The 26108-nt window shown below is 47.2% G+C and overlaps 2 protein-coding genes across 25 annotated transcripts in view; one reads left to right on the forward strand and one right to left on the reverse strand.

Moving 5' to 3' along the window:
• DAAM2 (dishevelled associated activator of morphogenesis 2) overlaps window positions 1-22195 on the forward strand; it is a 151283-nt gene extending 129088 nt beyond the window's left edge. For all 22 annotated transcript variants that reach the window (XM_078369095.1, XM_054253950.2, XM_035295554.3 and 19 more), the window contains 10 exons: window positions 889-995; window positions 5622-5706; window positions 8623-8729; window positions 9023-9111; window positions 14229-14397; window positions 14578-14685; window positions 16255-16315; window positions 17456-17587; window positions 18656-18826; window positions 19121-22195. In XM_078369095.1, the coding sequence (XP_078225221.1) occupies window positions 889-995; window positions 5622-5706; window positions 8623-8729; window positions 9023-9111; window positions 14229-14397; window positions 14578-14685; window positions 16255-16315; window positions 17456-17587; window positions 18656-18826; window positions 19121-19345 (1254 nt within the window). In that variant the 3' untranslated portion in view covers window positions 19346-22195. The remainder of the gene's footprint in view (window positions 1-888; window positions 996-5621; window positions 5707-8622; window positions 8730-9022; window positions 9112-14228; window positions 14398-14577; window positions 14686-16254; window positions 16316-17455; window positions 17588-18655; window positions 18827-19120) is intronic.
• Window positions 22196-22851: 656 nt separating this feature from the next.
• The window catches only part of MOCS1 (molybdenum cofactor synthesis 1), a 32414-nt gene continuing 29157 nt past the window's right edge, over window positions 22852-26108 (reverse strand). For all 3 annotated transcript variants that reach the window (XM_078369105.1, XM_078369104.1, XM_078369106.1), the window contains one exon: window positions 22852-24420. In XM_078369105.1, coding sequence (XP_078225231.1) covers window positions 23660-24420 — 761 coding nt within the window. In that variant the 3' untranslated portion in view covers window positions 22852-23659. The remainder of the gene's footprint in view (window positions 24421-26108) is intronic.

A 26108-nucleotide genomic window follows, 5' to 3' on the forward strand; every position in this document is an offset into this window, starting at 1 on the left:
GAGAAAGAAGAAATGTAGCAGAGGGAGGTAATCAAATAGACCCCTGGCAGCAGTGGAGGTCAGTGTCTCCTGGAATGAGAAGAAGGCTCCTAGGTCTATTGTCTGATCCACCAGGCCAAAGGAGAGCCTTTCCTGTAACGACATATAGGGGTAGGCACCACACAGGTCTAGGGGCACAATTCACAAAGAGAACCATGTGAGATGGCCCCTGCAGTGGTGCAAGACGGACCTGCCAGAGGAAGGACAGCACACTAGACAGCCTCCTACCTCACCAGGGGCCCAGGAGAAGGAGTGGGGCAGGATCAGTGATTTCTCTGGAATGTGCCTGCTGGAACCTCAGAGGGGAGAGTTCTGTCTCAGTTTCCTTACCTGTGAACTTGTGGGTGCTCTCTACCCTGGGCACACTGAATGGTGCCTGAAGTCCCTAGGCGTCAGCAACTGTTCCCTATGGGGGTTTGCAACCAGCTTCTCAGCATAAGCCTGAGGGAGGGCATCTGGGTTGGGCAGTGTGGGTGGGAATTGATTCTGTGGGAGACATGGTAGGTTATGTCACATTGCCCAAAGCCACATGGATCAGTCACACCCTGACCCACTGGCATAGCCCCTTCCCTTGTTGCCCAGAATGGATAATTTCTAAAAAAAAAAAAAAAAAAAAAAAAAAATGGGGGCTCCTCACTGTCCTTCCCCAACCCCTTGGGGCCTATGGAAAAGTTCCGAATACCTTGTCTTAAAGGTAGCTGTTAGGCACCCTCCTCTCTCTCCTGTCTTCTCCTTCCTCCTTCCCCTCACACCAGGAACATTCCTGGATTGGTAGGAGGTGGTTCTTCGGGGGTGGGCAAGAGGAGGATTGGGGAACACACACCTCAACTGTCCACTTGTTGGTTACAGAAAGAGCTGGGCTCCACTGAGGACATCTACCTGGCTTCTCGCAAGGTCAAAGAGCTGTCGGTCATTGACGGCCGGAGGGCCCAGAACTGCATCATTCTTCTTTCCAAGTATGTGCAAAAGAAGGTGGTTGAGTTGAATGCCTCGGGGACAAAGGGAATGGAGGAGAGGAGTGATGGCGGTTTTGGGCCCCTCCCTCTCTGCTGTCCCCTGGGAAGGGACAGGCATTTATCTGGAGCTGTCTCCTGGGAACCTGCCTTGACTAGCAGTTTGGGACTCTGCAGACAGGGAACTGCGCAGTCACGAGGCCCTTGTGTAGCCCGGGCAGCGTCTGGTGGCAGAGTTGCTCTAAGCCCACGGAGGGCCTCGCTTGGCTCACGCCACGGAGCAGCATGATCTCAGCCTCTAAGCATTTCCCGTGGCTACAGAACAAACAGGGCAGTATCTGTGCTAACAGCACAGCTTCTGTGCAGGGGCCTCCTGCCTAAGCCAGGGTCAGAGGGCACCATCTCCCATACTAGTCTTAGTGCTGCCCCAGCCACCTCTGAGACATCCTTCCCCCTTTCCTCTCACAAGCCCCCAGGACTCAGTTTCCCCCACTTGATGGTGGAAAGAGTTCTGAATCCCCAGGGTTCCTAATAATAGGGGTGTGTGTGGAGGGGATAGGGAAGGCCTATGAGGGGGTGTGTGGGGAGTGTGGCTTCTCCCTCTCCCAGGCAGCGAGAGTGATTGGGACAGCTGTATGGGAGCTGAGGAGCTGTGAGAAGACAGAGCGATTCTGAGTTCTGAGAATGAAGGCAGCAGGAAATTGCCCTCTTAGTGGCTCGCCAGTAATCCTGTCCTCCTGTGGAGATGCTGTGCATTTTTTAGGCATGAGGAGGAGGAGGAGGATCAGGAACTCTTTGCTCTGTCCCTTTGGTCTACCTTGAAGATACCTCTTTTACTCCCAAATGCCCCTATCAGCTTTGATGGAGTCTAAAGAGACTAGAGACCCTCACATCTCTATTTAGACACTAAAATGCTCATTATCAAGTTGATGGACTGAATATTAGTCTAGTCTAAGAAGGCTTTGTAGAGGAGTTGAGTGGGGAGTACTATTAAATGTATTCCCAAGTTTGTGTTAGGGAATGAGGGAAGGCGGAAGTGGTACCTTTTGGAGAAGGATGTTGAGGGCTGTCCTGGATGGAGGGGCCAGACCAGGCTGCTCAGGGGGTGGGGTTTTGTCTTAGGTTGAAGCCTTTTTTTCTTTTCCCCCCGCGTAGCCAGGACTGTAGGCAGGCACCACCATGGCCAGCACCCAGGACTTCTAAATGCCAAAGAAATGAGGTTTCATTCTGAGTAGCCCTGTTACTTGGAGGTTTCTGTGATTTGCCACTCTAACAGGAAGATGTAGTTCTATAGCAAATATAGCATGGAGCTTGACCCATATGAGAAGGGCTGCTGTGAGGAAATGATACTGGGTCGAGTTGGCAACAGAGTGAGGCAGAAGAGGTTTTCAAGCAAAGGGAAATCCGGTGTGGAAGTCCTGAAGTGGAAAGGAGCTTGATGTGTTCTAAGGAGGGGAAGGAAGACCAGGGTGGCTGGGAAAGAAAAAAACAAGTAGAGGGTTGGCACAAAATAAGGTTGGAATGGCGACTACACAGGGCATTATAAGCCTGTCAAGGCTTCTGGCAAAGATCTGAAGATTAACGGGAAGCCACTGAAGGGGTTTTATTTATTTATTTGTTTATTTTTGACTCCCTTCACATTTCAAAGTTTATTTTTTAGCTATAGAAAAAAAAATACTTTTTTCTCGTTTTTCACTCCTAGAATTAGAAGCCAAATCATTTGTAGGTATTTCTTTTAATGCTTACTTCTAAATTTACTTAACTGTAATTTTATTCAGTGGTGAAGTCTACAGGATCAGGGTCACCTTGCCTTATGTCAAGCTATTCCACTTCTTAACTGTTTCTGTACTTAAAATCTTTGTCATTTGATATTAAATTCTGAGTTTGTGTTTATTTCATTTTAAAGCCACAGATAAATTGGTTCATCATAGGAACATTATCCCAGAAATGTTTGAACTACCTGGTCATTTGGCCATTGAAACTGAAGACCAGATGGGAATACATCTAGCACTTTCTCATTGATCCAGAGAATGTAGTTCCACAGAAGAGGCAATATGTTTGTTGTTGTGGCCAGCATTAAAATAAAAGTAATTAAGAAGATAAAGATTGACGATATAGGTTGGGAGACAGGAGTTGGGGAGAGGGATTTAGGCACTATTTTTAATAGAAATATATAACAGAGTTATTGATTATTAAAGCTATGAAGATTTTTTTTTTAGAGAAAGAAAGACAAAGGGGGAGAGAGAACAGGAGTGTTGTTCTATTGCCCAGAGTGGAATGCAATCTAAAAATAGGTATTAAAAACCTCTTTCATGCCGATAATTGAACTTAACAGAGGAAACAGGAAGGAATAAGGAAATAAAATAACAAACAAACAGCCAACCAATATTTCATTTAAGTCTGTGAAATGCTATGCAAATGCTGAAGAGTGATTTATTTCCAATTATGTGGTCACTTTCAAAATAGGTGTAATGTGATACTGAGAAAAGTGTATGTTCTGTGGACCTGGGGTGAAGAATTCTATAAATATTCACTGAGTTTACTTGTTCCAGGTCTGAGTTCAAATCATAGATGTCCCTGTTAATTTTCTATCCCATTGATCCGTCGAATATTAACAATGTGGTGTCAAAGTCTCCTGCTATTATTGTGCGGGAGTCCAAGTCTCTTTATAAGTCATTAAGAACTTGTCTTATGTATCTAGGTGTTCCTATGTTGGGTGCATATATATTTATGATCATTGACTCCTATTGTTGCATTAATTCTTTTACCATCGTGTAATGTCCTTCTTTGTTTCTTTTAGTCTTTGTTAAAATAGACTTTAATAGTCTATTTTGTCAGAGACGAAAGTTACAACTCCTGTTTTTTTTTTCTCTCCATTTGATTGATAAGTCTTCCACCAACCCTTCATTTTGAGTCTTTGTGTGTCTTGCTTATAAGATGGATCTGGATACAGTGTACTGATGGGTTTTGACTTTTTATTCAATTTGTCTGTCTGTGTCTTTGATTGGGGCATTTAATCCATTTAAATTTAGGATTAATATTGATATTTGTGAGTTTAATATTGTCATTTAATGCTAGCTGGCTATTTTGCCCATTAGTTGATATAGATTCTTCATTATGGAGATACTCTTTACCTTTTGGTAAGTTTTTGGGATGACTGATACTGGTTGTTCCTTTCTGTGTATAGTGCTTCTTTCAGAAGCTCTTGTAAAGCAGGCCTGGTGGCGAGGAAATCTCTGAGTGCTTGCTTGTTTGTGAAAAATTTTATTTTTCCTTCATTTATGAAGCTTAGTTTGGCTGGATATGAGATTCTGGGTTGAAAATTCTTTTCTTTGAGGATATTGAATATTGACCCCCACTCTCCTCTAGTTTGTAGGGTTTCTGCTGAGAGATCTGCTGTGAGTCTGATAGGCTTCCCTTTATAGGTAACCTGACCTTTCTCTCTGGCTGCCCTTAGAATTTTCTCCTTTATTTCAACCCTGGTGAATCTAACGATTATGTGTCTTGGGGTTGCTGTACTTGAGGAATATCTTTGTGGTGTTCTCTGTATTACCTGGAGCTGAGTATTGTCCTGTGTTACTAGGTTAGGAAGGTTTTCCTGAATACTATCCTGAAGAATATTTTCCAGCTTGGATTCATTCTGTTCATGACATTCAGTTACACCTATCAAACATAAATTAAATCTTTTCACATAGTCCCATATTTCTTGGAGACTTTGCTCATTCCGTTTTACTCTTTCTTCTCTAATCTTGTCTTCTCATTTCATTAAGTTGGTCTTCGACCTCTGATATCCTTTCTTCTGCTTGATCAATTCAACTGTTAAAACCTGTGCATACTTCGCAGCATTCTCGTATTCTATTCTCCAGTTCCATTAATTCACTTATATTCCTCTCTAAATTGTCTATTCTCATTAGGATTTCATCAAACCTTTTTTCAATGTTCTTAGTTTCTTTACATTGGGCTAGAACGTGTTCTTTTAACTCACAGAAGTTTCTTATTATCCACCTTCTGAAGCCTGATTCTGTTAATGGAACACGCTCATTCTCCATCAGGCCTTGTTCCCTTGTTGATGAGGAACTGTGATCCCCTGTAGAGGGAGAGGCATTATGATTTTGGGTATTCTCAGTCTTTTTATGCTGATTTCTTCCTGTCATTGTAAATTTATCCACCTGTCATCTTTCTAATTACTGACTTTCAAATTAGGTCTCTGAGTGGATGTCCAGATTCTCCGTGCCAGAATCTGAGTTACCCACTGCGCCAGCTAAAACAGCGGCATTAAGATTCGTGGGGCTTTTCTGCCCGAGAATCTTCAGTCTGGCTTCCTCCTTGAGTCCCTTTTTTAATCAGCTGAATAGGTGACTCTGCCTTCCCAGAGCTCCAAATGTTGACCAAAAGGGAACCCAGTCCTGTTTACTCTGCACCAAGAACAGCCATGCTGGGGCGCCGGCAAAACTGCCACGCCAGCCACAAGAGTTGTGCTGGTGACCCATGGGGCTCCTCTGCTGGGAATCTCCTGGTCCGTGAGCAACAAAAATTTGTCTAAAAGTGTGGCATCCTCTCGTTCTCTGTGCTTTCACTGGGAGCTACAATCCTGAGCTGCTAGTAATCAGCCATCTTGGATCTCTCCAGGTTGAAGCTTTCTAATGAGGAGATCCGGCAGGCCATCTTGAAGATGGATGAGCAGGAGGATCTCGCTAAGGACATGCTGGAGCAGGTGAGGACCCTCGTGGGAAGGAAGGGAAGCTGAACCCTAGGGGCAGCCATGCCCCTTCCTGAAAGCCCCCACAGAGGCTGTGACTCTTGGGCCAAGGAGAAATCAGGCTGAAAGAGTTGGGGAGAAGGTTTATAGAAACCTGCCTTGGTCACCCTTTCTCAGAGAAAGCTGGAAAGGCTGCATTGTCTCGAGGGTTTGTTCCCTGATGGCTTCCAAGGCAAATCTTCCCCAAATCTCTTCCCCCTCAGTTTTTTGGATCCTTTGAGAAACCGTGAAAATACACACACACACACACACACACACACACACACACACACACACCATCAATTGGACTTCATTACAATTAAGAATTTCTGTTCATCAAAGGGCATGGTTACTGAGTGAAAAGAGAAGACAAACCTTAGAAGAAGATATTTGCTATACATTCATATAACAAAGATCATACTCAGTTCAAAGAACTCTACAAATCAATGAGAAAATAACGAAGAAATCAACTTAAAAATGAGAAGACTTGAGCAGGTGCTTCATGAAAGAGGATTTCCAAATAGCCAATAAGCATATGAAAAGGTGTTCAATACTATTAGTTATCAGAGAAATACAGTCAACCATAGGAAGAGGGCACCACACAGCCACCAGAGCGTTAAAATTAAAAAGACTGACAATGCTATGTGCTGCCAAGGATGTGAAGCAATTGAAAGTCTCAACTGGCACAATTATTTTGGAAAACTTGGCAGTGCACATTATAGCTAAATATATACCCTCCCTATTGCCTAGTAATCCCACTCTCAGGTATAGATCCAGGGAAACAAGTACAAATGTTGACTAAAAGAAATATACAGGGCTGGGCACAGTGGCTCATGTCTGTTATCCCAGCACTTTTTGGGAGGCCGATGTGGGTGGATCACCTGAGGTTGGGAGTTCAAGACCAGCCTGGCCAACATGGTGAAACCCTGCTTCTACCAAAAGTACAAAATTAGCTGGGCATGTAGCATGCCTGTAATCCCAGCTACTTGGGAGGCTGAGGCTGGAAAATCACCTGAACCTGGGAGTGGAGGTTGTGGTGAGCCGAGATCGCACCATTGCACTCCAGCCTGGGCAACGAGCAAAACTCTGTCTTGAAAGAAAGAAATATACTAGATTATAGCTGACCTTCAATAATGTGGGGAGCTAGAGGCATTGACTCCCCACATAGTCAAAAACTCACATATAACTTTTAACTTCCCAATAACTTAGCTACTAATTGCCTACTGTTGAATAGAAGCCTTACTGATAACATAAACAGCCAGCCAATTAACACATTCTTTATGTTGTACGTATTATATACTGTATTGTTACAACAAAGTCAGCTAGAGAAAATAAAATGTATTTAGGAAATCATTAGAAGGCCAAGAGTGGTAGCTCACGCCTGTAATGCCAGCACTTTGGGAAGCTGAGACGAGCAGATTACTTGAGGTCAGGAGTTTAAGACCAGCCTGGCCAGCATGGTGAGACCCTGTCTCTACTAAAAAATACAAAAATTACCCAGGCCTGATGGTGCTTGCTCATAGTCCCAGCTACTCGGGTGGCTGAGGCAGGAGAATCACTTGAACCCAGGAGGTGGAGGTTGCAGTGAGCTGAGATTGCACCACTGCACTCCAATCTGGGCAACAGAGTGAGTGAGACTCTGTTAAAAAAAAAAAAAATCATTAGAAGGAGAAAATATATATACTGTTCATTGAGGGGAGGTAGATCATCATAGAGGTCTTCAGTCTTCATCCTTATTGCCTTTATGCTAAGGAGGAGGAAGAGGAGTGGCTGCTCTTACTGTCTCAGGTATGGCAGAGGTGGAAGAAAATCCCCCACATGCAAGTGGTCCTACACAGTTCAACCCTGTGTTGTTCAGGGGCCAACTCTATTTACAGCAACTTTATTTATAAACCCCCCAAACTGAACAGCCCAACTGTCCAACAATAGGAAAGTGAATAATCAGATTGTGGTATATTCATACAGTAGAATCCTACTCAGCAATAAATAAACTACCATGATATGGATGAACCTGAGGCATTGTGTTGAGGAGAAGCCAGATTTATAAAAGAGAGCGTACAGCATGAGTTCAAGGACAGGCAAGTCTGGCTAAGGTCCCAGAATTCAGTTGAGAACCTATATTCACTTGAATGGCTGACTGAAGTGATGCAAACTAGCTTTCCTGGGAGATGGAAATGTTTTGTATCTTAATCTGAATGATGATTCCATGGATGGAGATTTGACAAAAATCACTGAACTGCACATTTAAAATGGGTGCATTTTATTTTATGTAAATTATACATCAAGTTGGTTTGAAAGGAAAGTCACTGAGCTGTACATTGAGGAATAGTGTACTTTAGGCCAGACATAGTGGCTCCTACCTATAATCCTAGCACTTTTGGAGGCTGAAGTGAGAGGATCACTTGAGCACAGGAGCTGAAGATCAGCCTGGGCTATATAGTAAGATCCTGTCTTTACCAAAAAACAACAACAAAAAAAACAAAACACAAAAAATTAACTCACTATGTGCCACACGCCTGTAGTCTCAGCTACTGAGGAGCTGAGGTGGGAGGATTGCTTGAGCCCAGGAAGTCTAGGCTACAGTTAGCTAGGATCATACTACTGCATTCTAGCCTGGGTGACAGAGTGAGACCACATCTTTAAAAAAAAAAAAAAAAAAAAAAGGAATACTGTCCATCAGTTACATCTCAATTTTAAAAAAGAAAAAAAGTTCAGAGCTGGCTGCTCTGTCATCCCCTTCAGGCAGATGAAACAAATCTGTCCACGTGAGGGTGCCTCTCTCTTTCAAGGCACTCTCCCCTTCTTGAGCTGAGTCAGTACAGCTTCTCACAATCTGCACCCCGTGTCTGCTGCTCACCGGTTGCTTGTGTGACTTGCACCTGCTCTTTGCAGCTCCTCAAGTTCATCCCAGAGAAGAGTGACATTGACCTTCTGGAGGAGCACAAGCATGAGATCGAGCGGATGGCCCGCGCTGACCGCTTCCTCTATGAAATGAGCAGGTTGGGGCCATGGGCATGGTGGGGGGCTGGGATTGGAGGAGGTGGGATTTCAGCCAGCGGGGTTGGGATTGGGGCAGGTGGGATTCCGGCAGGCGGGGCTCTGGCAGGTGGGGCTCAGATTGGGGCAGGTGGGATTCTGGCAGGTGAGGCTGGAATTGGGGCACGTAGGGTTCTGCCAAGAGGAGGGGGACAGAGGTGGGCAGGCTCAAGAGGAGGCTGGAGCTGGCTTCTCGAGCTGGGGCTGGCTGGTTTGAGGGTGAAATACCTCAAGACATGGATCACCTTGTCCACAGGATTGACCACTACCAGCAGCGACTGCAAGCCCTGTTCTTCAAGAAGAAATTCCAGGAGCGGCTGGCAGAGGCAAAGCCCAAAGTAGAAGGTAGGGCTGAGGGTTGCAGGAGGCCTAGAGTGGAGAGGCATCTGAGAAGGGCTGGGTAGGTGGGAGCCACTGAACAGGGGCAGAGGGAAACCCTTTCTTATTCTCAACCTGAAAGCAAAAGCAAAAGGTCAAAGACAAAATGCAAAATGATTATGAAAATATGCACTTGCTTATATTAACACATGCGCCAACCTTGTGACATGTTGCTAATGCCTCAGTGTGCAAGCCCTTTAAGTACTCCCCAGGGATTGCCTATGCTGATGGCAGTGGAAGGAGGGGCATGGAGTTGTTGGGAGAGGCAGGAGATCAGGATGGTGGGCAGACATGGGGACCTGGGAGGCAACAAGCAGGAGAGGCTTGGAGGCTCATGTGTCGGGAGGATAGTGTCAGCAGAGTAGAGGAAGAGAGGCTGTTTCCTCTAATGATCGTTTCTTTTGCTGTACAGAAGCTCTTACATTTAATTAGAGCCCATTTGTCTATTTTGGCTTCCGTTGCCATTGCTTTTGGTGTTTTAGTCATGAACACCTTGCCTATACCTATGGCCAACAAACATATGAAAAAATACTCATCATCACTGGTCATTAGAGACATGCAAATCAAAACTACATTGAGATACCATCTCACACCAGTTAGAATGGCGATCATTAAAAAATCTGGAGACAACAGATGTTGGAGAGGATGTGGAGAAATAGGAACACATTTACACTGTTGGTGGGAGTGTAAATTAGTTCAGCCATTGTGGAAGACAGTGTGGCAATTCCTCAAGGACCTAGAAATAGAAATACCATTTGACCCAGCAATCCCATTACTGGGTATATATCCAAAGGATTATAAATCATTCTAGTATAAAGATACATGCACACATGTGTTCTTCGCGGTACTGTTTACAATAGCAAAAACCTGGAACCAACCCAAATGCCCATCAAGGATAGACTGGATAAAGAACATGTGCCACATATACACCATGGAATACTATGAAGCCATAAAAAACGATGAGTTCATGTCCTTTGCAGGGACATGGATGAATCTAGAAACCATCATTCTCAGCAAACTGACACAAGAACAGAAAACCAAACACCACATGTTCTCATTCATAGGCGGGTGCTGAACTATGAGAACACATGGACATGGGGAGGGAAACATCACACACTGGGGTCCGTTGCGGGGTGGGGAGATTGAGGAGGGATAACAGTGGGAGAAATACCTCATGTAGGTGACAGGGGGATGGATGCAGCAAACCACCATGGCAATGTATATATATCTATGAACAATCCTGCAAGATCTGCACATGTACCCCAGAACTTAAAGTATAATTATATATATATATAATATATATATAATTTTTTATTATATATATATAGATATATAGATATTTTTAAAGCCTGTTTCCAGGATATTGAGGTTACCAGTCTGGGGGCAGAACAGAACATGGGCACCCCCTGCTGGACACCAGGGCCAGTCAGTACTCCTTGAGATGCCCCGTCCAGTGACTAGCGCGTCTTGAAATTCACTGAGATGCTTCAGAGAGAGTCTATGGATAGGGTGGAGCACACAGAGCTAAGGCAGACGTTTTTCTGTAATCAGACCTTGTTCCCCCCTACCACACACATGGAAAGGGATCTCCAGGTGGTAAGCATAACCAGTTGAGAAAGAAGGAAAGAGAGCAGCAGTGACTTCATCTCTGAGGTCTGGCCATCTCTCCTACCCTGGTGATGGGTGAATCCTTATCTTCATCACAACTTTCTTTCATCCTGCTGCAGACTGCCTTGGGAGCATGCAGCACAAATAAGGGATTCAGCCCAAGACATGTGCGCACAACTCTTTGTGTGTCTTGGGTCAGTGGAACAAATGTGAGCAATCGCAATTTGGAGATTTGAAACTGGAGTAGCTTAGCCACCAGAAAGGCTTAATCTCAGTTTCCTGCTCCCAGGAGCCTAAATTCTCCCTAAGAATTAGTCAGTAGATACTCAGGAAAGAGACTCCCTTTGATATCAAGCTAAGCTGAGTAAGATGTGTTTGGGATAGCAAAATCTGCTGGGGAAAGCTGCTCTTCTATAGCTCGGCTCTGTGATAATTGTTCTGTATAGCAATGGCTGCTGTCCTTATATAGACCAGATATACGTCTCTTTCCTCTAAGAGCTAGATAGGAAAAGCATGCCTGAAGTTGTGTATTATAGAATCAGATCATTGTGTGTGACTGTGGGTGAAAAAGAGAGGATTGTGCAGAGATGGGATTCCTATTCTTCCTTCCAGTTCTCCCAGGAAGTATTCCTGGAAGAGCTAAGATTTAGCCTATCCCAGCTAGGTGATGAGCTGTTGACACCTGCCCTCCCACCCCCAGCAGGGGTTCTGAGTCCATTTGCCAAAAGCCAGTTCACCAAATTTGACAAATTTACCACTTCCTCTATGAATGTATTCATGAACTTATTATTCTTGAATATGTTCTTGTGAATGTATTTATTGCTGAATATACCACATTTACCGATTCTTATTATAAATACATTCACTGAATATAGTCAAGATGAATATGGTTGCAAGTAATGTTCTTATGAATATATTCATGAATATATTATTCTTGCAAATATATCTAAAATGTCAGAACTGCATTTGGGAGTTTTCCCATTTACACTGATTTCCTTTGAACTCTTGTCATTTTCTGTTTTGCCAACATTTTAGCATTTTTAGGAGGATTCCTTTGCAGATTTTCCAAATAGCATATAAACCTTAGAAAAAACATCCCAACCAATCCAAGTATTTTTTTTAACTTTTGAAATATAACATGCATATAAAAAAGTACGCAAATCATAAGAGTCCTACTTGAGGAATTTAAAAAGTGAACCACATGTATAATCAACACCCAGGTCAAGATAAACAGTTTCCAAACCCCCAGAGCCTTCTTCATGTCCTTCTCCCAAACTTTACCCTCTCCCTCTTGTCTCTAAAGTTCAAACCTATCTTGACTTCTAGATTAGTTTCATTAGTTTTGAACTTTTTTTTTTTTGAGACAGGGCCCTGCCCTGTCACCCAGGCTGGAGTGGAGTGGTGTGATCTTGGCTCACTATAAACTCTGCCTACTGAGCTCCAGGTACCCTTCCACCTCAGTCTCCCAAGTAGCTGGCACTACAGGCACATGTCACCAGCCTGGCTAAGTTTTGTACTTTTGTAGAGGTGGAGCTTCACCATGTTTCCCAGGGCTGGTCTTGAACTCCTGGGCTCAAATGATCTGCTCACCGTGGCCTCCCAAAGTGCTGGGATTGTAGGCATGAGCCACCGTGCCTGGCCTGTTTTGAACTTTATAGGAATGAAATAATAGAGTATGAATAATTTAATTTTATACTGCCGACTTTTGCTCAACATTATGGTTGTGACTTGTCCCTAATGTTACATGTAGCAGTGGGTTATTCATTTTCAGTTCTGCAGTTTCTTCCATTATATGAATATATTGTAATGTACCCATTCTATTTCGAATTTAAAAAAAAACACAAAACCAGAAACAACAGAAATACCCATCAAAAATAATGTGGCTTTTAGGTTATAGAGTATGTACATGTTCAACTTAAAAGCTACTGACAAACCTTGCTATTCATTTTTACAACTTTTTTTTTTTTTGAGATGGAGTCTCACTCTTGCCCAGGTTGCAGTGCAGTGGCATGATCTCAGCTCACTGCAACCTCCGTATCCTGGGTTCAAGCAATTCTCCTGTCTCAGCCACCCAAGTAGCTGGGATTACAGGTGTGTGCCACCACACCCAGCTAAGTTTTATATTTTTAGTAGAGACAGGGTTTCGTCATGTTGGCCAGGCTTGTCTCGAACTCCTGACCTCAGATGATCTGCCAGCCTTGGCCTCCCAAAGTGCTGGTAGAGCTTCTTTTCAACAGTTACTTATTTCTAACTTTGTTAGAAGCTTTCTACAAACTTCTAGCTAACTGGTTTTCATTTTATCTTCCTAGCAGCATCTTAAAGAATGTTGAGTTTGGCATAAGCCAAAGATCACAGGGTAATCTGGTCTTTTTGTTGCCACATTGAATATTCAAAAAGCATATTCTATAACTAGTAGACAAAAATCTTAGTATAGGATTTGTGTCTTCCTTCTGTGCACCCACCACATAGGCATCACAGCTGAGGAAGGGCCAGAGCATACACAGCAGGATGAATTATTGAAACTTTGGTTACTGTTAGCTTAGTTTGTATGTCTAGCAAAGATGTCATTTAAAGCATTGGAGAAAAATGGTTAAGATGGCCAAAGGTTGGAAAAATCTTAAAAATTATATTCTATTCAATAGGATGTCAAGTAGCTTATTTCATCAAATCTTAGACACTATCAACTGAAAAGCATGCCATTATTTTATAGAACAAAAATAATAGGTTATAATTGAGGACATTTAATTGATGGATTTTCTTTCCAAAAGACCAATAGAATATAGCATTTCAAGACAGGTAGAAGCAATCCCATAATAGGTAAAATGCTGAAGTTAAGTGCTAGGTATCGAGAAGTAACAGTGTCATATTCATGAGTGTATTCAAAGAAAGAATAACTGATTTTTTTTTATTTTTTGAGACTCATACTGTTGTCCAGGCTGGAGTGCAATGATGCAATCTCGGCTCACTGCAACCTTAACCTCCTGGGTTCAAGCAATTCTTCTACTTGGGCTTCCCAAGCAGCTGGGATTACAGGCATGTGCCACCATGCCCAGCTAATTTTTGTATTTTTAGTAGAGATGGGGTTTCACCATGTTGGCCAGGTGATCTCAAACTACTGACCTCAAGTTATCTGCCTGCCTTAGCCTCCCAAAGTGCTGGGATTACAGGTGGGAGCCATTGCACCTGGCCTTTTTAATCTTTAAATACGTGTGAGAAAACCTCTTCTGAAATTACATTCTTGGGACGAGCTGGCATGTCCTTCAAATGGGGTGTCTGCTTCCCCTGGAGGTGGGTGAATGTGGGGATGTGAAATAGATGGGTCTGCTGAGGAGTGGGTATAATCTCTGCCTCACTTAGAGTTGAAGAGTTTTGACAGCCCGTTTTCTGAACTTTGTGGTGGCATCTTCCTGGGGTGCAAGGGGACCCACTGCCCTGCCTGGCCCATGCATGGCTCTGACCAGTGCCTCCTCTCCCAGCCATCCTGTTGGCCTCCCGGGAGCTGGTCCGCAGCAAGCGTCTAAGGCAGATGCTAGAGGTCATCCTAGCCATAGGCAACTTCATGAACAAAGGGCAGCGTGGAGGCGCCTACGGGTTCCGGGTGGCCAGCCTCAACAAGATCGCTGACACCAAATCCAGCATTGACAGGTGAGGACCCCCACTCCTGGTCACTTCCTTGGCCTCTATCTCACCCTACCCTGGCCTCTCCCATTAGGACGGAAACATCCTAAGACTCATCACCCCTTTCTTTTAAATCCCCAGCCTAGTTTCTGCCTGACCCTCATGCCCAGTATCCTCTGTCACCCTTAACCCAACTTTTGTCCACAGAAACATCTCTCTGCTCCATTACCTGATCATGATCCTGGAGAAGCATTTTCCTGATATCCTCAACATGCCTTCAGAGCTGCAGCATCTACCAGAAGCCGCCAAAGTCAAGTGAGACTTCCTTCTCCCCGTATGACCCTCACTCTGGTCTTACTTTCCTCTTTTGGGGCCTACTCTGGGCTTGTTGATGGCTGGTGTGAGACCTCGGTTCTTGTCTTCTCAGTATAAAAGAATTTAGACAGACATACAGCAAAGGGGGTATAGCATAGAACAATGTATTGCAAAAGAAAAAGAATGTCTTGTAAGTTAGGTGCAGATACACCCTGAGAGAGAGAGAGGATTCAGGGAGGGCTGCTTATAAGGACAAGGGCTGCAATAGGGAGACTCCCATTATGGGACACTTATATGATTATTCATAAGGAGGTGGGAAGAGATATTAGGGAGCAGGTTCTGGGTGGTGCTCTGGGTGCACATGCGCAGTAGCTGTACCTGCTTTTTCATACATCGCATGTCCCATTAGCACCTTAAATCTCCACCCCAGGGTGTGTTTTTTGCTATCATATTTACTATTATACAATGGGCAAAGGATCAGTTTGAAGACAGGCAAAATCAACACACACATGCTTTCTGAAGGGGAAGTCCCTACTGAAGATAGCTTTGCTTGAAAGAGTGCAATTACAATGTGAATGCTGAGGTTTATTGTGTTGACTGTACGGTCACCACAGTTACTGTGTCCCGAGAACATGGTCACTTCCTTGACTCCCATCCTGCCTCAGGCCGACTAGGAATGGGCCATGTCTCAGGGTCTGCTTCTGGGAGAATCAAACAAAGACAATTTGCTCTTAAATCCTTATTTCAGAGATGATTCCAGAAAATGCCAGTGGAAGAATGGGGAAATCAGCCAGAGATAGAATGCCAGTAACAAATATTATTCAGCCAGTTACCACTTGCAGGCAATTGGTGCTTAACCCCATGAGGAATTCAGGGAGACAGTGTGGATACTTACGTCAGTTTTCCCACCCAAAGGGTAAGATTGCTGGGGCAATCAGACAGCACCTCCTGTCAGTAATGAGCTGAAGGACTCTACAGGGACAGGGAAAAACTCTCTGGCCATAGGTACAGGTGGAGGGAGCTTGGCCTCAAAATGACTGCGCCTGCAGTTGGAAGAGTCGGGATCATGCCCTACAATGGATGGTCCAAGGAAATGTGGGTGGGGCATCAACAGCATGCGCTAGACAGGACAGCAGACCTCAACATCTAGGCTGATCGATGCCGTCTCCAGGAGGAGCAGAAACATAATGGTAAATGGCTCACAGGTATCTAGTGCTGTTACTTGCAGGATCACATAAAGAGTTTATAAGCATTACCTGGTAGTAATCAAGATAAATAGATCTAAGCCAGAGGCCACAGGTTGGAAACCTTCTGATATTTCAGCATGACATTTCTGATCTAGAAAGATCTACAGAACACAGGTGTCACCGTGTTATTTTATGGATGCACAGACAGAGGCATGAAGGGGAGGGGCTTTGTCAGGGCCAACATCAGCAGTCACAGCAAGGCTGGAACCCAGGCGCACTGACTCCCAGGCCACTGTGCTTGGCTCTGCCCTCTCCCTGAACCAGCCTCAGCACCTCAAGGCTGGAGAAGATGGTCCTCATTTCCCTCTGTGTCTCCTCACAGCCTAGCAGAGCTGGAGAAGGAGGTTGGCAACCTCAGGAAGGGCCTGAGAGCGGTGGAGGTGGTGAGTACCTTGTCAACGCCTACCTGGGTGAGGGCTGCTGTCAGAAAACCACTGTTCATGCTGCCTGTTACTGCACCTCAAGCTGCTAGACAGGGGCATAGAACAACAGGTACAATGGGAACAGCCTCTAGCATAGGGTCAGCCCTCCAGAAGGAGGACTGGATGACTAGGGCTTACATTTGAGCCTTTTAAAAGGGGTCACTTGAGATTATACCCATGTTACTGTTCAACTTGTGTCTATTTGGCAGCAGAGTAGAATGAACCATACATCTGACCCATGCCTATGCTGGATTCAAGTGCATGGGAAAGAAAATCCTCATCCCTTGACTGCCAGCTAGGGGCAGGAGGCACACAATGTGTCTGTGAGACCCATGTCCCCAGAAGGTTCTTCCTTATGTCTCTCTGCCTCTTTCCTGGGCCAGTGGAGGACCCAGGTCTCTTGTTCCCACCATTCCTGTTCTGACAGCTTCTCAGCTAATACTATCTCTGGGCCTAGGCTTCCAGAAAACACCAGTAGAGCAGTGGGGAAGTGAGCCAGACTGGCCCAATATGGGGCTGTCTCTAAGTGTTATCCTTCACACCTAGGAACAAGAGATCCTTCCCACCTTCTCTGTGGAGAGAGGCAGTGGGTAAAGGGAGAATGGACTTTAGAGACTGAGAAAGAACGTTTTGTTTCCACGATGGTGGGGGAAGATGATTTCCAAATTTACAATTGTAGAGTTCTGTTAAGTGCTGATCAAAGTGTGGTCCATGGACCAGCAGCCTCTGAATCAGCTGGGAGCTTTAGAAAAATCTCTTTAATTTGTGCATGAGTCACCTGGAATCTTGTAAAAATGAGCCTTGTTAAAATGCAGCTTCTGATCCTGTGGGTATGACAGTCTGTATTCCTCAATTTCTCAGGTCATACTGCTGGCCCCAGGTCACACGTTGGGTCTCAGTGCTCTAGAGAAAGAAAGATGGCAGGGTGGGCTGGCTGCTAACGCTTATAGTCTTTGCCATTCTTAGAACTCTGAGATGCAGGGTGTCCCCTCTTTCAAAGGGCTCAATCTGAGTGACAAGAAGGATGGGAGATATGGTGACCCCTGTACCCCGGACCCTCATCTTGGCACGTCTAAGAAGCACTTTACTCTCCCTCCTCAGGAGCTGGAGTATCAGAGGCGCCAGGTACGGGAGCCCAACGACAAGTTTGTCCCCGTGATGAGTGACTTCATCACAGTGTCCAGCTTCAGCTTCTCAGAGCTGGAGGACCAGTTAAATGAGGCCAGGGACAAGGTAAGGGTTCCCCAACCCCCACTGCTTGCCAACCCAGCCTTATCTAAACAAGCTTCTTCAACCATTCCTACCGCAGACAGCCCAGGAGGGACAAAACCAGAGTTACAGAGCTTTGAGGGGAAACTATCTCCTCACTCTTAACAAGACCAACAATGGAAGCCACATACTACAAATATGGTGGTGCATTTATCAGCTATCAGGCACCACGTTAAGTGTTTTAAAGATGTGTCACCACCTACTTTATGGGTTTTGTTAGAAGGTTATTTCCCACTTGACACATATGAACAGTGAAATCAGAGAGGTTAAGTAACTTGCCCCAGGTTGTCCAGCTCTAAATGATAGAACTGGGTTAGAATCCTGACTCTGCAGCCTAGCAGTGGACATGATTGCTATGCCTCTACTGCTTCTCACACTAACATGCCCAGAGACCTCATGCATCTGGGTCTTACTAAAACATGGATTCTCATTTAGGAAGCCTGAGATTCTGCATTTCTAACAGGCTTCCAGGAGGTGAACCTGCTGCCGGTCCATGAAGCACACTTTGAGTAGCAAGATTTTTCTTAGCAGATACAGAGTGGGCTGAATTAACAATGGTGGCTCTAAGTGCCTGGCATATAGAAGTATAGCCACCAACTCATCTAAGCCCCCAATACCGCTACGATGCAGATTGTATTACTCCCATTTCATAGAGGAAGAAGCTGAGGCACAGAGGGTTAAGTTACTAACCTGATAACTAGAGGATCTCTGAAGTTCTGAGTTCTGCTGTGCACTTTCCTGACCTCGCAAAGGGCTTCCCAAGGTCTAAACCCCTGATCTCAGGCTTACCCCTTACAGGCCTAGGGCTGGCCCTGAGGTGGACTGTGAGTGAGCCCAACTCTTTACCTGCCCAGGGTGTTAGCCTCAAGCCGCTCCTTAGCCTTGTTTCCTCGCCCCTTCCAGCCCTGCCCCCTGTGCCAACAGTCCCCAACGTTGCAACGGGCTCTGTGGCTGGAAGCCAGCTAACCTCAGGGGCTGTGCCCAGCATGCTCGGGGCACTTTCCAGCAACCCTGTTCTCTCTCCCTTGACAGTTCGGCAAGGCCTTGATGCACTTCGGGGAGCATGACAGCAAGATGCAGCCGGACGAATTCTTTGGCATCTTTGACACCTTCTTGCAGGCCTTCTCGGAGGCCCGGCAGGACCTAGAGGCCATGAGGCGGAGGAAGGAGGAGGAGGAGCGGCGGGCGCGCATGGAAGCCATGGTGAGGGGCGTGTTGGGCCTGGGACTGAGGGGAGACAGGGGTGCACGGGAGGAGGGCAAGGATTAGGACATGCCATAGGGGTGGGTATCAGCCTCAGGAAGAGAAACTTCTTCCTATTCTGAGGGAAGGGAGCAGTGTGAGGTAGGGAAGCCTGTATGTCCTAGGCAGGAGGAGAGTAGGGCCAACAGATACAGGTCAGCAGCACAGCCACGGCCTGGGAATTAGCTCAGGGCTGAGGGGCTGCCCTGACCTCTCGCTCTAAGAGGGTTCCTGCCTCTGGCACCCCACCTGCAGCTGAAGGAGCAGAGGGACCGTGAGCGGTGGCAGCGGCAGCGGAAGGTCCTGGCTGCAGGCAGCTCGCTGGAGGAGGGAGGCGAGTTCGATGACCTGGTGTCGGCCCTGCGCTCCGGGGAGGTCTTTGACAAGGACTTATGCAAGCTCAAGCGCAGCCGCAAGCGATCAGGGAGCCAGGCCCTGGAAGTCACCCGGGAGCGGTCAATAAACCGGCTCCATTACTGACCTGGGGAACGGGCCACACAGGAGGCTGGGAGACAGGGCCGGGTGAGAACGGGGATGAGCAGAGGTGGTGGTGATACTTCAACCATTTGGTGCTTGGTTTAGAACCCTAGGCTGGGTCCTGGGGTGGGGGGCTGTGTGTGGCCGGACCAGGCGTCTCCCCACACTTACCTTAAGGGGCTCTTCTCATCTCCCCTTCACACGATTCCTCCTGCATCCTGGCCCCAGGGCTTATTCTGAGGTTGGCTTGGGACATCCCTGGAGGGCCTCCAACCAGGTAACCCCAGGCTGAGAGGGCCCTGCTCCCCATCCCCTACCATGGGCACCCATGTGCTGGCACAGAACAGTTCCAGATCCACACTGGAGAGGGCCATGGCCTTGTCCAGATTTCCTGTGCAGCAGGGGGAAGGATGATGAGGGGGCCGCTGAGAGGAAATCCAGACTCCTGCCTCTCAACAGGAGGCTCAACAGAACATCGACCTGGGGGCAAACTTTCCTCTTAAAGGCAAACAGAGGCGGCATGATATATTAGTTAGATCAGCTCTGGTAGGTTCCAGAGAACAGTGTCGGAAGGCTGATGCAGGGACCAAAGCCCTCAGGACAGAGTAGCAGTATCTGTTTCCCATGTCACAAGTCCTCTGGCCTCTCTCTGCATGTCTTAAGTCTCTCTCCCTTCCTTTCCTCCCCTCACCTCCATCCATCTACTAATCCACAGTCCTAGAAGACTCACCTTTGGGCTTCCACAGTTATGGCTCACTACCAGGTGCTTGATGAATCTGGTAAGGGAGGGGCTTAAGAAAGACCTCATTCATCACCACACCTCATGCCTTGGGCATATCCCACATCCCCACCTCCCGGACACCTGGCCATTGTTGGGAAGCCAGACAGTGACCTCAAATGTTAACCTGGAGTCCCCTATGGCCCCTCGGCAGAGGGCAGCACTTGAATGCTTAGCTCCATCCCACAGCTCTGTCTACTTCATAAATAGTTCAGGCCCTCCCACCCTCTTCTCTAACACCAGCCGCAAGGCAGAAGCTACAGTGGGCTCTGTCCAGCCTGCAGGCAGCCACTTAGAACCATGTGTCCACTGGCGCTGGAGAGTTAGTTGGTTCCTGAGGTCTCTGAGGGCTAGAGCTGCACTTTGGGTTAAGATGCTGTCTCTAAGGGTATCCCCTCCTCTGAAGCATTCAGATGACGGAAACTAAGGAGATGGTGATGGAGGAGGAAGGCTGACATCTCTGGGGAGCACATGCCTGAAGGGGCCAAGGAGGAAACCTGGGGGGGGCACATCCCCACCTCTTGTGCCCAATTTGGTTCATCAACCTTACAAGGGGCTCCTTCTGGTCTTCCCATCCACTACTACCTTCCATTTTGTCCATGTTGTGCTGGCCTTGGTAAAAGGGATGGCCGTATCTAGACACAATTCCTTTCTTCTAAAACTCTATGAAGGTTCTTATTTTCAATACCATGCTCTAAGTTGACCTTTCATCCTCTGTGAGACTGGTCCTGCCTTGACCTCTACCATCAACCAGCTCTTGGTTCTTCTGCCCTTTCCCTGTGTTTCTCACTTTTCAACCTAATCACCGGCTCAGGGTTATTGCCAGTGGAGACTGGTGAGCTGGGCCCATTCTCAGCTGCCTATACTTCTGCCTTTCACCTGCATCAGACTCCTGGGGCTGGGGCTGGGGCTGGGGCTGGGACTCTAGTCGCTGTGGGGGAAGAAACCCAGGGTTGATGAGCCCAGCATGTGTGTTGGTTTGAGGGGGCGGGTGGCACGTGTGTTCTGGTGGGAGGGATCTGAGCAAGTACAAGCCTGGCTGACACAGTTGTGAAGAGGTCATCCTGGAACCCAGGTGAGGGGAAAGATGAAGGCTTCTAGGCAGAGCAGCTGCAGAGTTTGGTTATACCCATCTGCACCCCCTGAGCTCCCACTGCAAGACAGGCATTGGGATGACAGGAGGTGGTGGGTGAGGCCTCTAAAGGTCCTCTCCCAAACTGGCCAGGCTGATGTTAACCTAACCCCCCAAGGGGCAAGAGGCAGGAAAGTGGGGAGGGCTCCACAAGTGCGTCTGGCCTTCCCACCCACTGTGGAAGACTGGACACACACCTCCAAAGACAAGGACTACGGAAGCTGTTCAAGACACATTTGATCTTCAGAAAAGCCGAATTTGGTTTAACTGCTGACAGAGGGCACAAATACGTTGTTCCAGAGCCCAGCCTTCTCACTCTAAAAGATATTTTTTTATTTATTATTTTCTAGATCTGGCCAGTGGCTCTGGTTCTAGATGCCACTGGTGCCAGGTCTCCAACAGTGCCTTACACCACGGACTCATACTCAACTCAGTAAGAAGGGGCTGGTGCCCAATGCGGGTGGCTGAGCTGATCCTTAATACGTTAAATGTTTTTGCCTCTTAATGTTTCTTGGTCTTGCTTTTTTCATGTCCTCCCCACCACTCCTGCCACCTTTAAGTAAGTTTCTCCAGCTGTCTAATTTCCTGGCCAATGTAAAATTCATCATCAACCTAATGCAACCTTCTCAGCAGCAGCATTTCTGCCCTGTGATGGAAATAAAGTGTTTAGGGCAGTGGGAGGAGAAGGTTCTCCAGGTGAATGGAAAAGGGTCTGTTCCAGCTTCTCCCACTCCCATCCCCATTTCCATCAACTGGGGAGCTGTCACCATCTCCCCTGACCTCTACCGGGGATGCCTTCACACCAAGGCTATTCTCACCAGCTGCCTCAGATGACAAATGAGGCTACATGGACAAAGTCTGCAGTGTCCTTTTTCACTTGCACCTTTTTTATAAGAATATATTGTAATACTAAAAAATATTAAATTCATACCATCCCTACCCATTCTGCCTTTAAACTTGTGCCTCCTTCCTATGAGGGGATTTGGGGTGGGCTGGAGTGGTGTCCTGGAGCCAGCTTGTACCAGCTCTGTGAGAACCAATTGTTCACATTTTCAGGAATTTTGCAAGCCATTTGACATAACATTGGTAGCTTGAAATTATTACACATGGGAGTATTTACAATCACAGAAATGGTCTTTTCTGGAGAGCTGATTATTAAACATTTGCCAGCACACCTTGGCAGAGGGCAGAGGGGAGGCAGGCAGGAGGCACCACTGAGGATAGACCCAAAGACATCTAACCAAGTTAGAGAGCCCAGCAGGCCAGAACAGTGTTGGGATGTGAAAACCAGGATTCTCTAATTGTTCTCTCTGATCTTCAATAGAAGGTGATGCAAGCAATGAGCTTTGAACACCCCTGGCCACTACCTGACAAGTTTCCCTTAGATGGTGCATTTCTATGCCTCCCATGTCACATTCTCCCACAGTGGGGCTATACAGAGAATATGCCCCTTAGGCCTTTGCAGGGCCTAAGGGGCATGTTTCTTCCCCTTCTTCCCCCAGGGCAATGTGTCTTGGGATAGGGCTGAAACGTACAACCTTCCCTGTGAAACGGCAGCAGCCCGGTGCCCTATCCACACAGAGTCTTCATTCTCGCATCTGCAAAGTTGGCATCATAGCTTTATTTGTGCGCTGTGAGGGTGAAGGCAATCTATCGTCTTCTTTCCCTGATATGCTCCAGAATCAAGAGGGGTGGGTGAAACAGCCATGAGTAGGGCCAGGTGTGGGCTGCGTGGTCCGTCAGGAGTCCTTAGGGCTGTGACCCATGTGTGCATATCCTGTTTCAGAGGAGGGGTCCTGAGGAAAGGGTTCCAGCAAGACTGGGCAGCGGTTAAGCTGAAAGCCTGCAAGTTTGAAGGGACACAGACTTGGGCAGAAGGAGAGATGAAGTCAGGGCAGGACAGGGCTGCGGCTTCATGGGCTGAGGGAGGCAGAGCGGCTGGGGAGAAGCTGGGATGCATTACTCAGCCAAGCTTGTGCTTTGCTCTCCTCAGAGTGGGCCCCTCTGCTTAATGAGCCCTTAATCTCTCCCCAGGAGGGCAGGAGAAGAGAAAACCCAAAATGAGAAGGAAAAGTTCTGGGCTGGACTGTCTGAAACTGGTCTGAAATAGTCCACAAAGAACATGATTTCTCAGTTACCTAGCATTGCTGGCTGCAGTCCTGCTCCCATGACCCTAGTGTCTGTCCTGGAAGGCTTGAGGGCCTGCTGGTATCTTCCCTACAGAAAGGAAGCTCATTGATCATTAGAGATCATCTAGCAGCAGGCCTAGTAGGGAAGCAGGCTCTCTTCGGGTTTACTGCTCAAGGTAAACAGTGACTGTGATTAAAGGAACCTGACGTCTCTCCCTCAGCCCAAATTGCATCCCATCAGGCCTGGCTGGGCCATGGGTGAGAACGGCAGGAAGGAGCTAAGCTCGATGGAAGTCCCCGCGCTGGCCACCAGTCTTGCTAATGAGTTTTATCTCCTCCAACACGATGTCCCTGCTGACAGCCTTGCACATGTCGTACAGGGTGAGGGCGGCCACTGCAGCAGAGGTCAGGGCCTCCATCTCCACCCCAGTGGGGCCCCGAGCCCGGCAAGATGCCCGGATCTCCACAGCATGGCGTGTGCTGTCCAGCTCCAGCTGCACCTGGACGTGGCTCAGGGCCACGTGGTGGCACAGAGGGATCAGCTGGCTGGTCAGCTTGGCTGCCTGGACTCCAGCCAGCTGGGCCACCACCAGGGCATCTCCTTTCTTGAGCTGGTTCTGCTGGACAAGCTTGAAGGCTACGGGCCCCAGGAGGACCACGGCTGAGGCCACAGCCACCCGTTCCATGTCTGGCTTCCCGCCCACATCTACCATTGTTGCCCGTCCTTCCGAGTCCACATGAGTTAGTTGTTCTGAGGTTAGCTGGGGTCCTGAGGGGGCAGCAGAAGCCCAGGAATCTGGGCTAAGGCACTGTGAGTTGGCATCTGAGTCTGCATGGGAAGTGTAGTGTCTCTGAAAGGAGCCAGACCCCAGCTGCTGCTCGGCTAGAGGAGGGGTCTGGGGGACCCTGTATCCTTTCCATAAAGTGGCCATCTGGCTGGAGAAACTCATTCTGGATCTTAGACCCTCAACATGGAGGGCATCCCAGGAGGAAATGCTTGGATTGGCTGGTGGGGAATCACGGAACATCAAAAATAACTCTGCAAGTCAAGAAAAAAAAAGAAGAAAGACTAAGTCCAAAAGGCAATTATTTTTCCCACCTGTACTCCCCAACCCTCTCCCTATCCCACCTCAAGTTCTCTTTCACAGGAGGGGAAAGAGAATGAAGAACAAAAAGCTTAGTGGGAAGAGACAAAACAGAAGATCCACGGATAGATGGCATCCAGAGTCCAAGTTCACAGCCCTTCTCACCCAGTAACGGACAGGGTAACAGCCCTCCCAGAGACTGCTGTGCCAGGGTGGCACAGGGCGACTCCAGGCCCCCTCCTCATGAAAACCTTCTCATTTCCCAAGTTCTCCCAAGCAGCAGCAAGCTGAGGCCTGGATCACATGACCTCTGAATGTCCCTTCAATTTTCTTAAACTAGAGCTAGGTCTCACCCTAAGTTACCAATTACACTTATTTTCATTTTCACATTCTCCATGAAGAGTTAATATAACCATTTAGTTTGCAGACAAGATAATAAGAGGAATACCTGATCTACTTAAATGTTTTTCAAGTCCCCTCAAGCACATCAAAAGTGCACACAAACTGATGGCCTGATTCAGATGGTGCAGGCTCTTGTTACTCAAGGGTGGTTGGCTTGTGGACCAGCAGCATCAGCACTACCTTAGAACTCACAAGAGATGCAGAATCCCACCCCAGACCTCTCAAGTCAGAATCCAAACGACAAAATCCCCAGTGATTCACATGCATTCTGAGAGGCCCTGTTTTAGACAACTCTTGATTGTATAGAAAGCAGACTAATTACTCAGTATCTCTGAAAGTATTAAGCAAATTCTCCCCAGCTTCCCACTTCCCATCATACTTTAAGCCCCGGACTTGTCAATGTCAGAGGTACAGCCTCCCTTATGGGGAGATGCTGTCAAGGCCATGAAGGTGTCTCAGCTTGGGTCAGGGTGCAACAAGAGGACTTTGATGCTGGGGGTGGGAGGAGAAGAGAAGAGAGTCTTCCTCCTAATGGTGAGCTGCCTTTGCTTTCCTGGGCAGCTGGTGGGCAAAGATGGTCCTTGGGCTGTCTCTAGGCTGTTTTCCTCTGGGCCACTGAGCTCACTCTGCTCCAACCTCTAGAAAAAGGATCTTTTCTCTCATTTCTTTTCCCCCTGCTTTTTCTTTCCTAGTGGCACAGTTCAGGGGGCCCAGACCTGATCGTGGGCAAAGGGTCAAGGCCTCACCTGCTCTAATCTGGGCACCGTGCCAGAGGAGCAACAGCCACCCTACAGCTCCTCAGTGACCAGCCTAGCCCCCAGGGGTAGGAGAATACATAAGGCCTTCAAAGGGGGGACTTTTGTTTGAAGCATCCTCCACATACAGTGATATGTCCTATGCAGATGTTCCCGAGAGTTAAGGAATTGGGAAGCTGAAGTCTTGGCCATCTCCTCCGTGGAAAGGTGAGTAACATTAACTTGCTGCCTCAAGCTCTGCCCAGCCCAGCACAGATGTGTGGCCACACATCCACCAGTGGAGGCTAATGGCCAGATAATATGGTACATGGATCAGTCTATACTACAGAGGACACCTGTCATGGTATCCAACTGGGAGATTTTAGAGCCGAGGAAAAGGCCTCTGTTTTAACCAGGATCTCAATTATTAGGGAGCCCCTAACTTAGTGATCATTAAATCTGGTGGACCATCCCCCTGCTCCGACTTCCGGTGAGACAGAAGGATC

This window comes from Callithrix jacchus, chromosome 4, assembly GCF_049354715.1.
Source record: "Callithrix jacchus isolate 240 chromosome 4, calJac240_pri, whole genome shotgun sequence".
In the NCBI taxonomy this organism is placed as follows: Eukaryota; Metazoa; Chordata; class Mammalia; order Primates; family Cebidae; genus Callithrix; species Callithrix jacchus.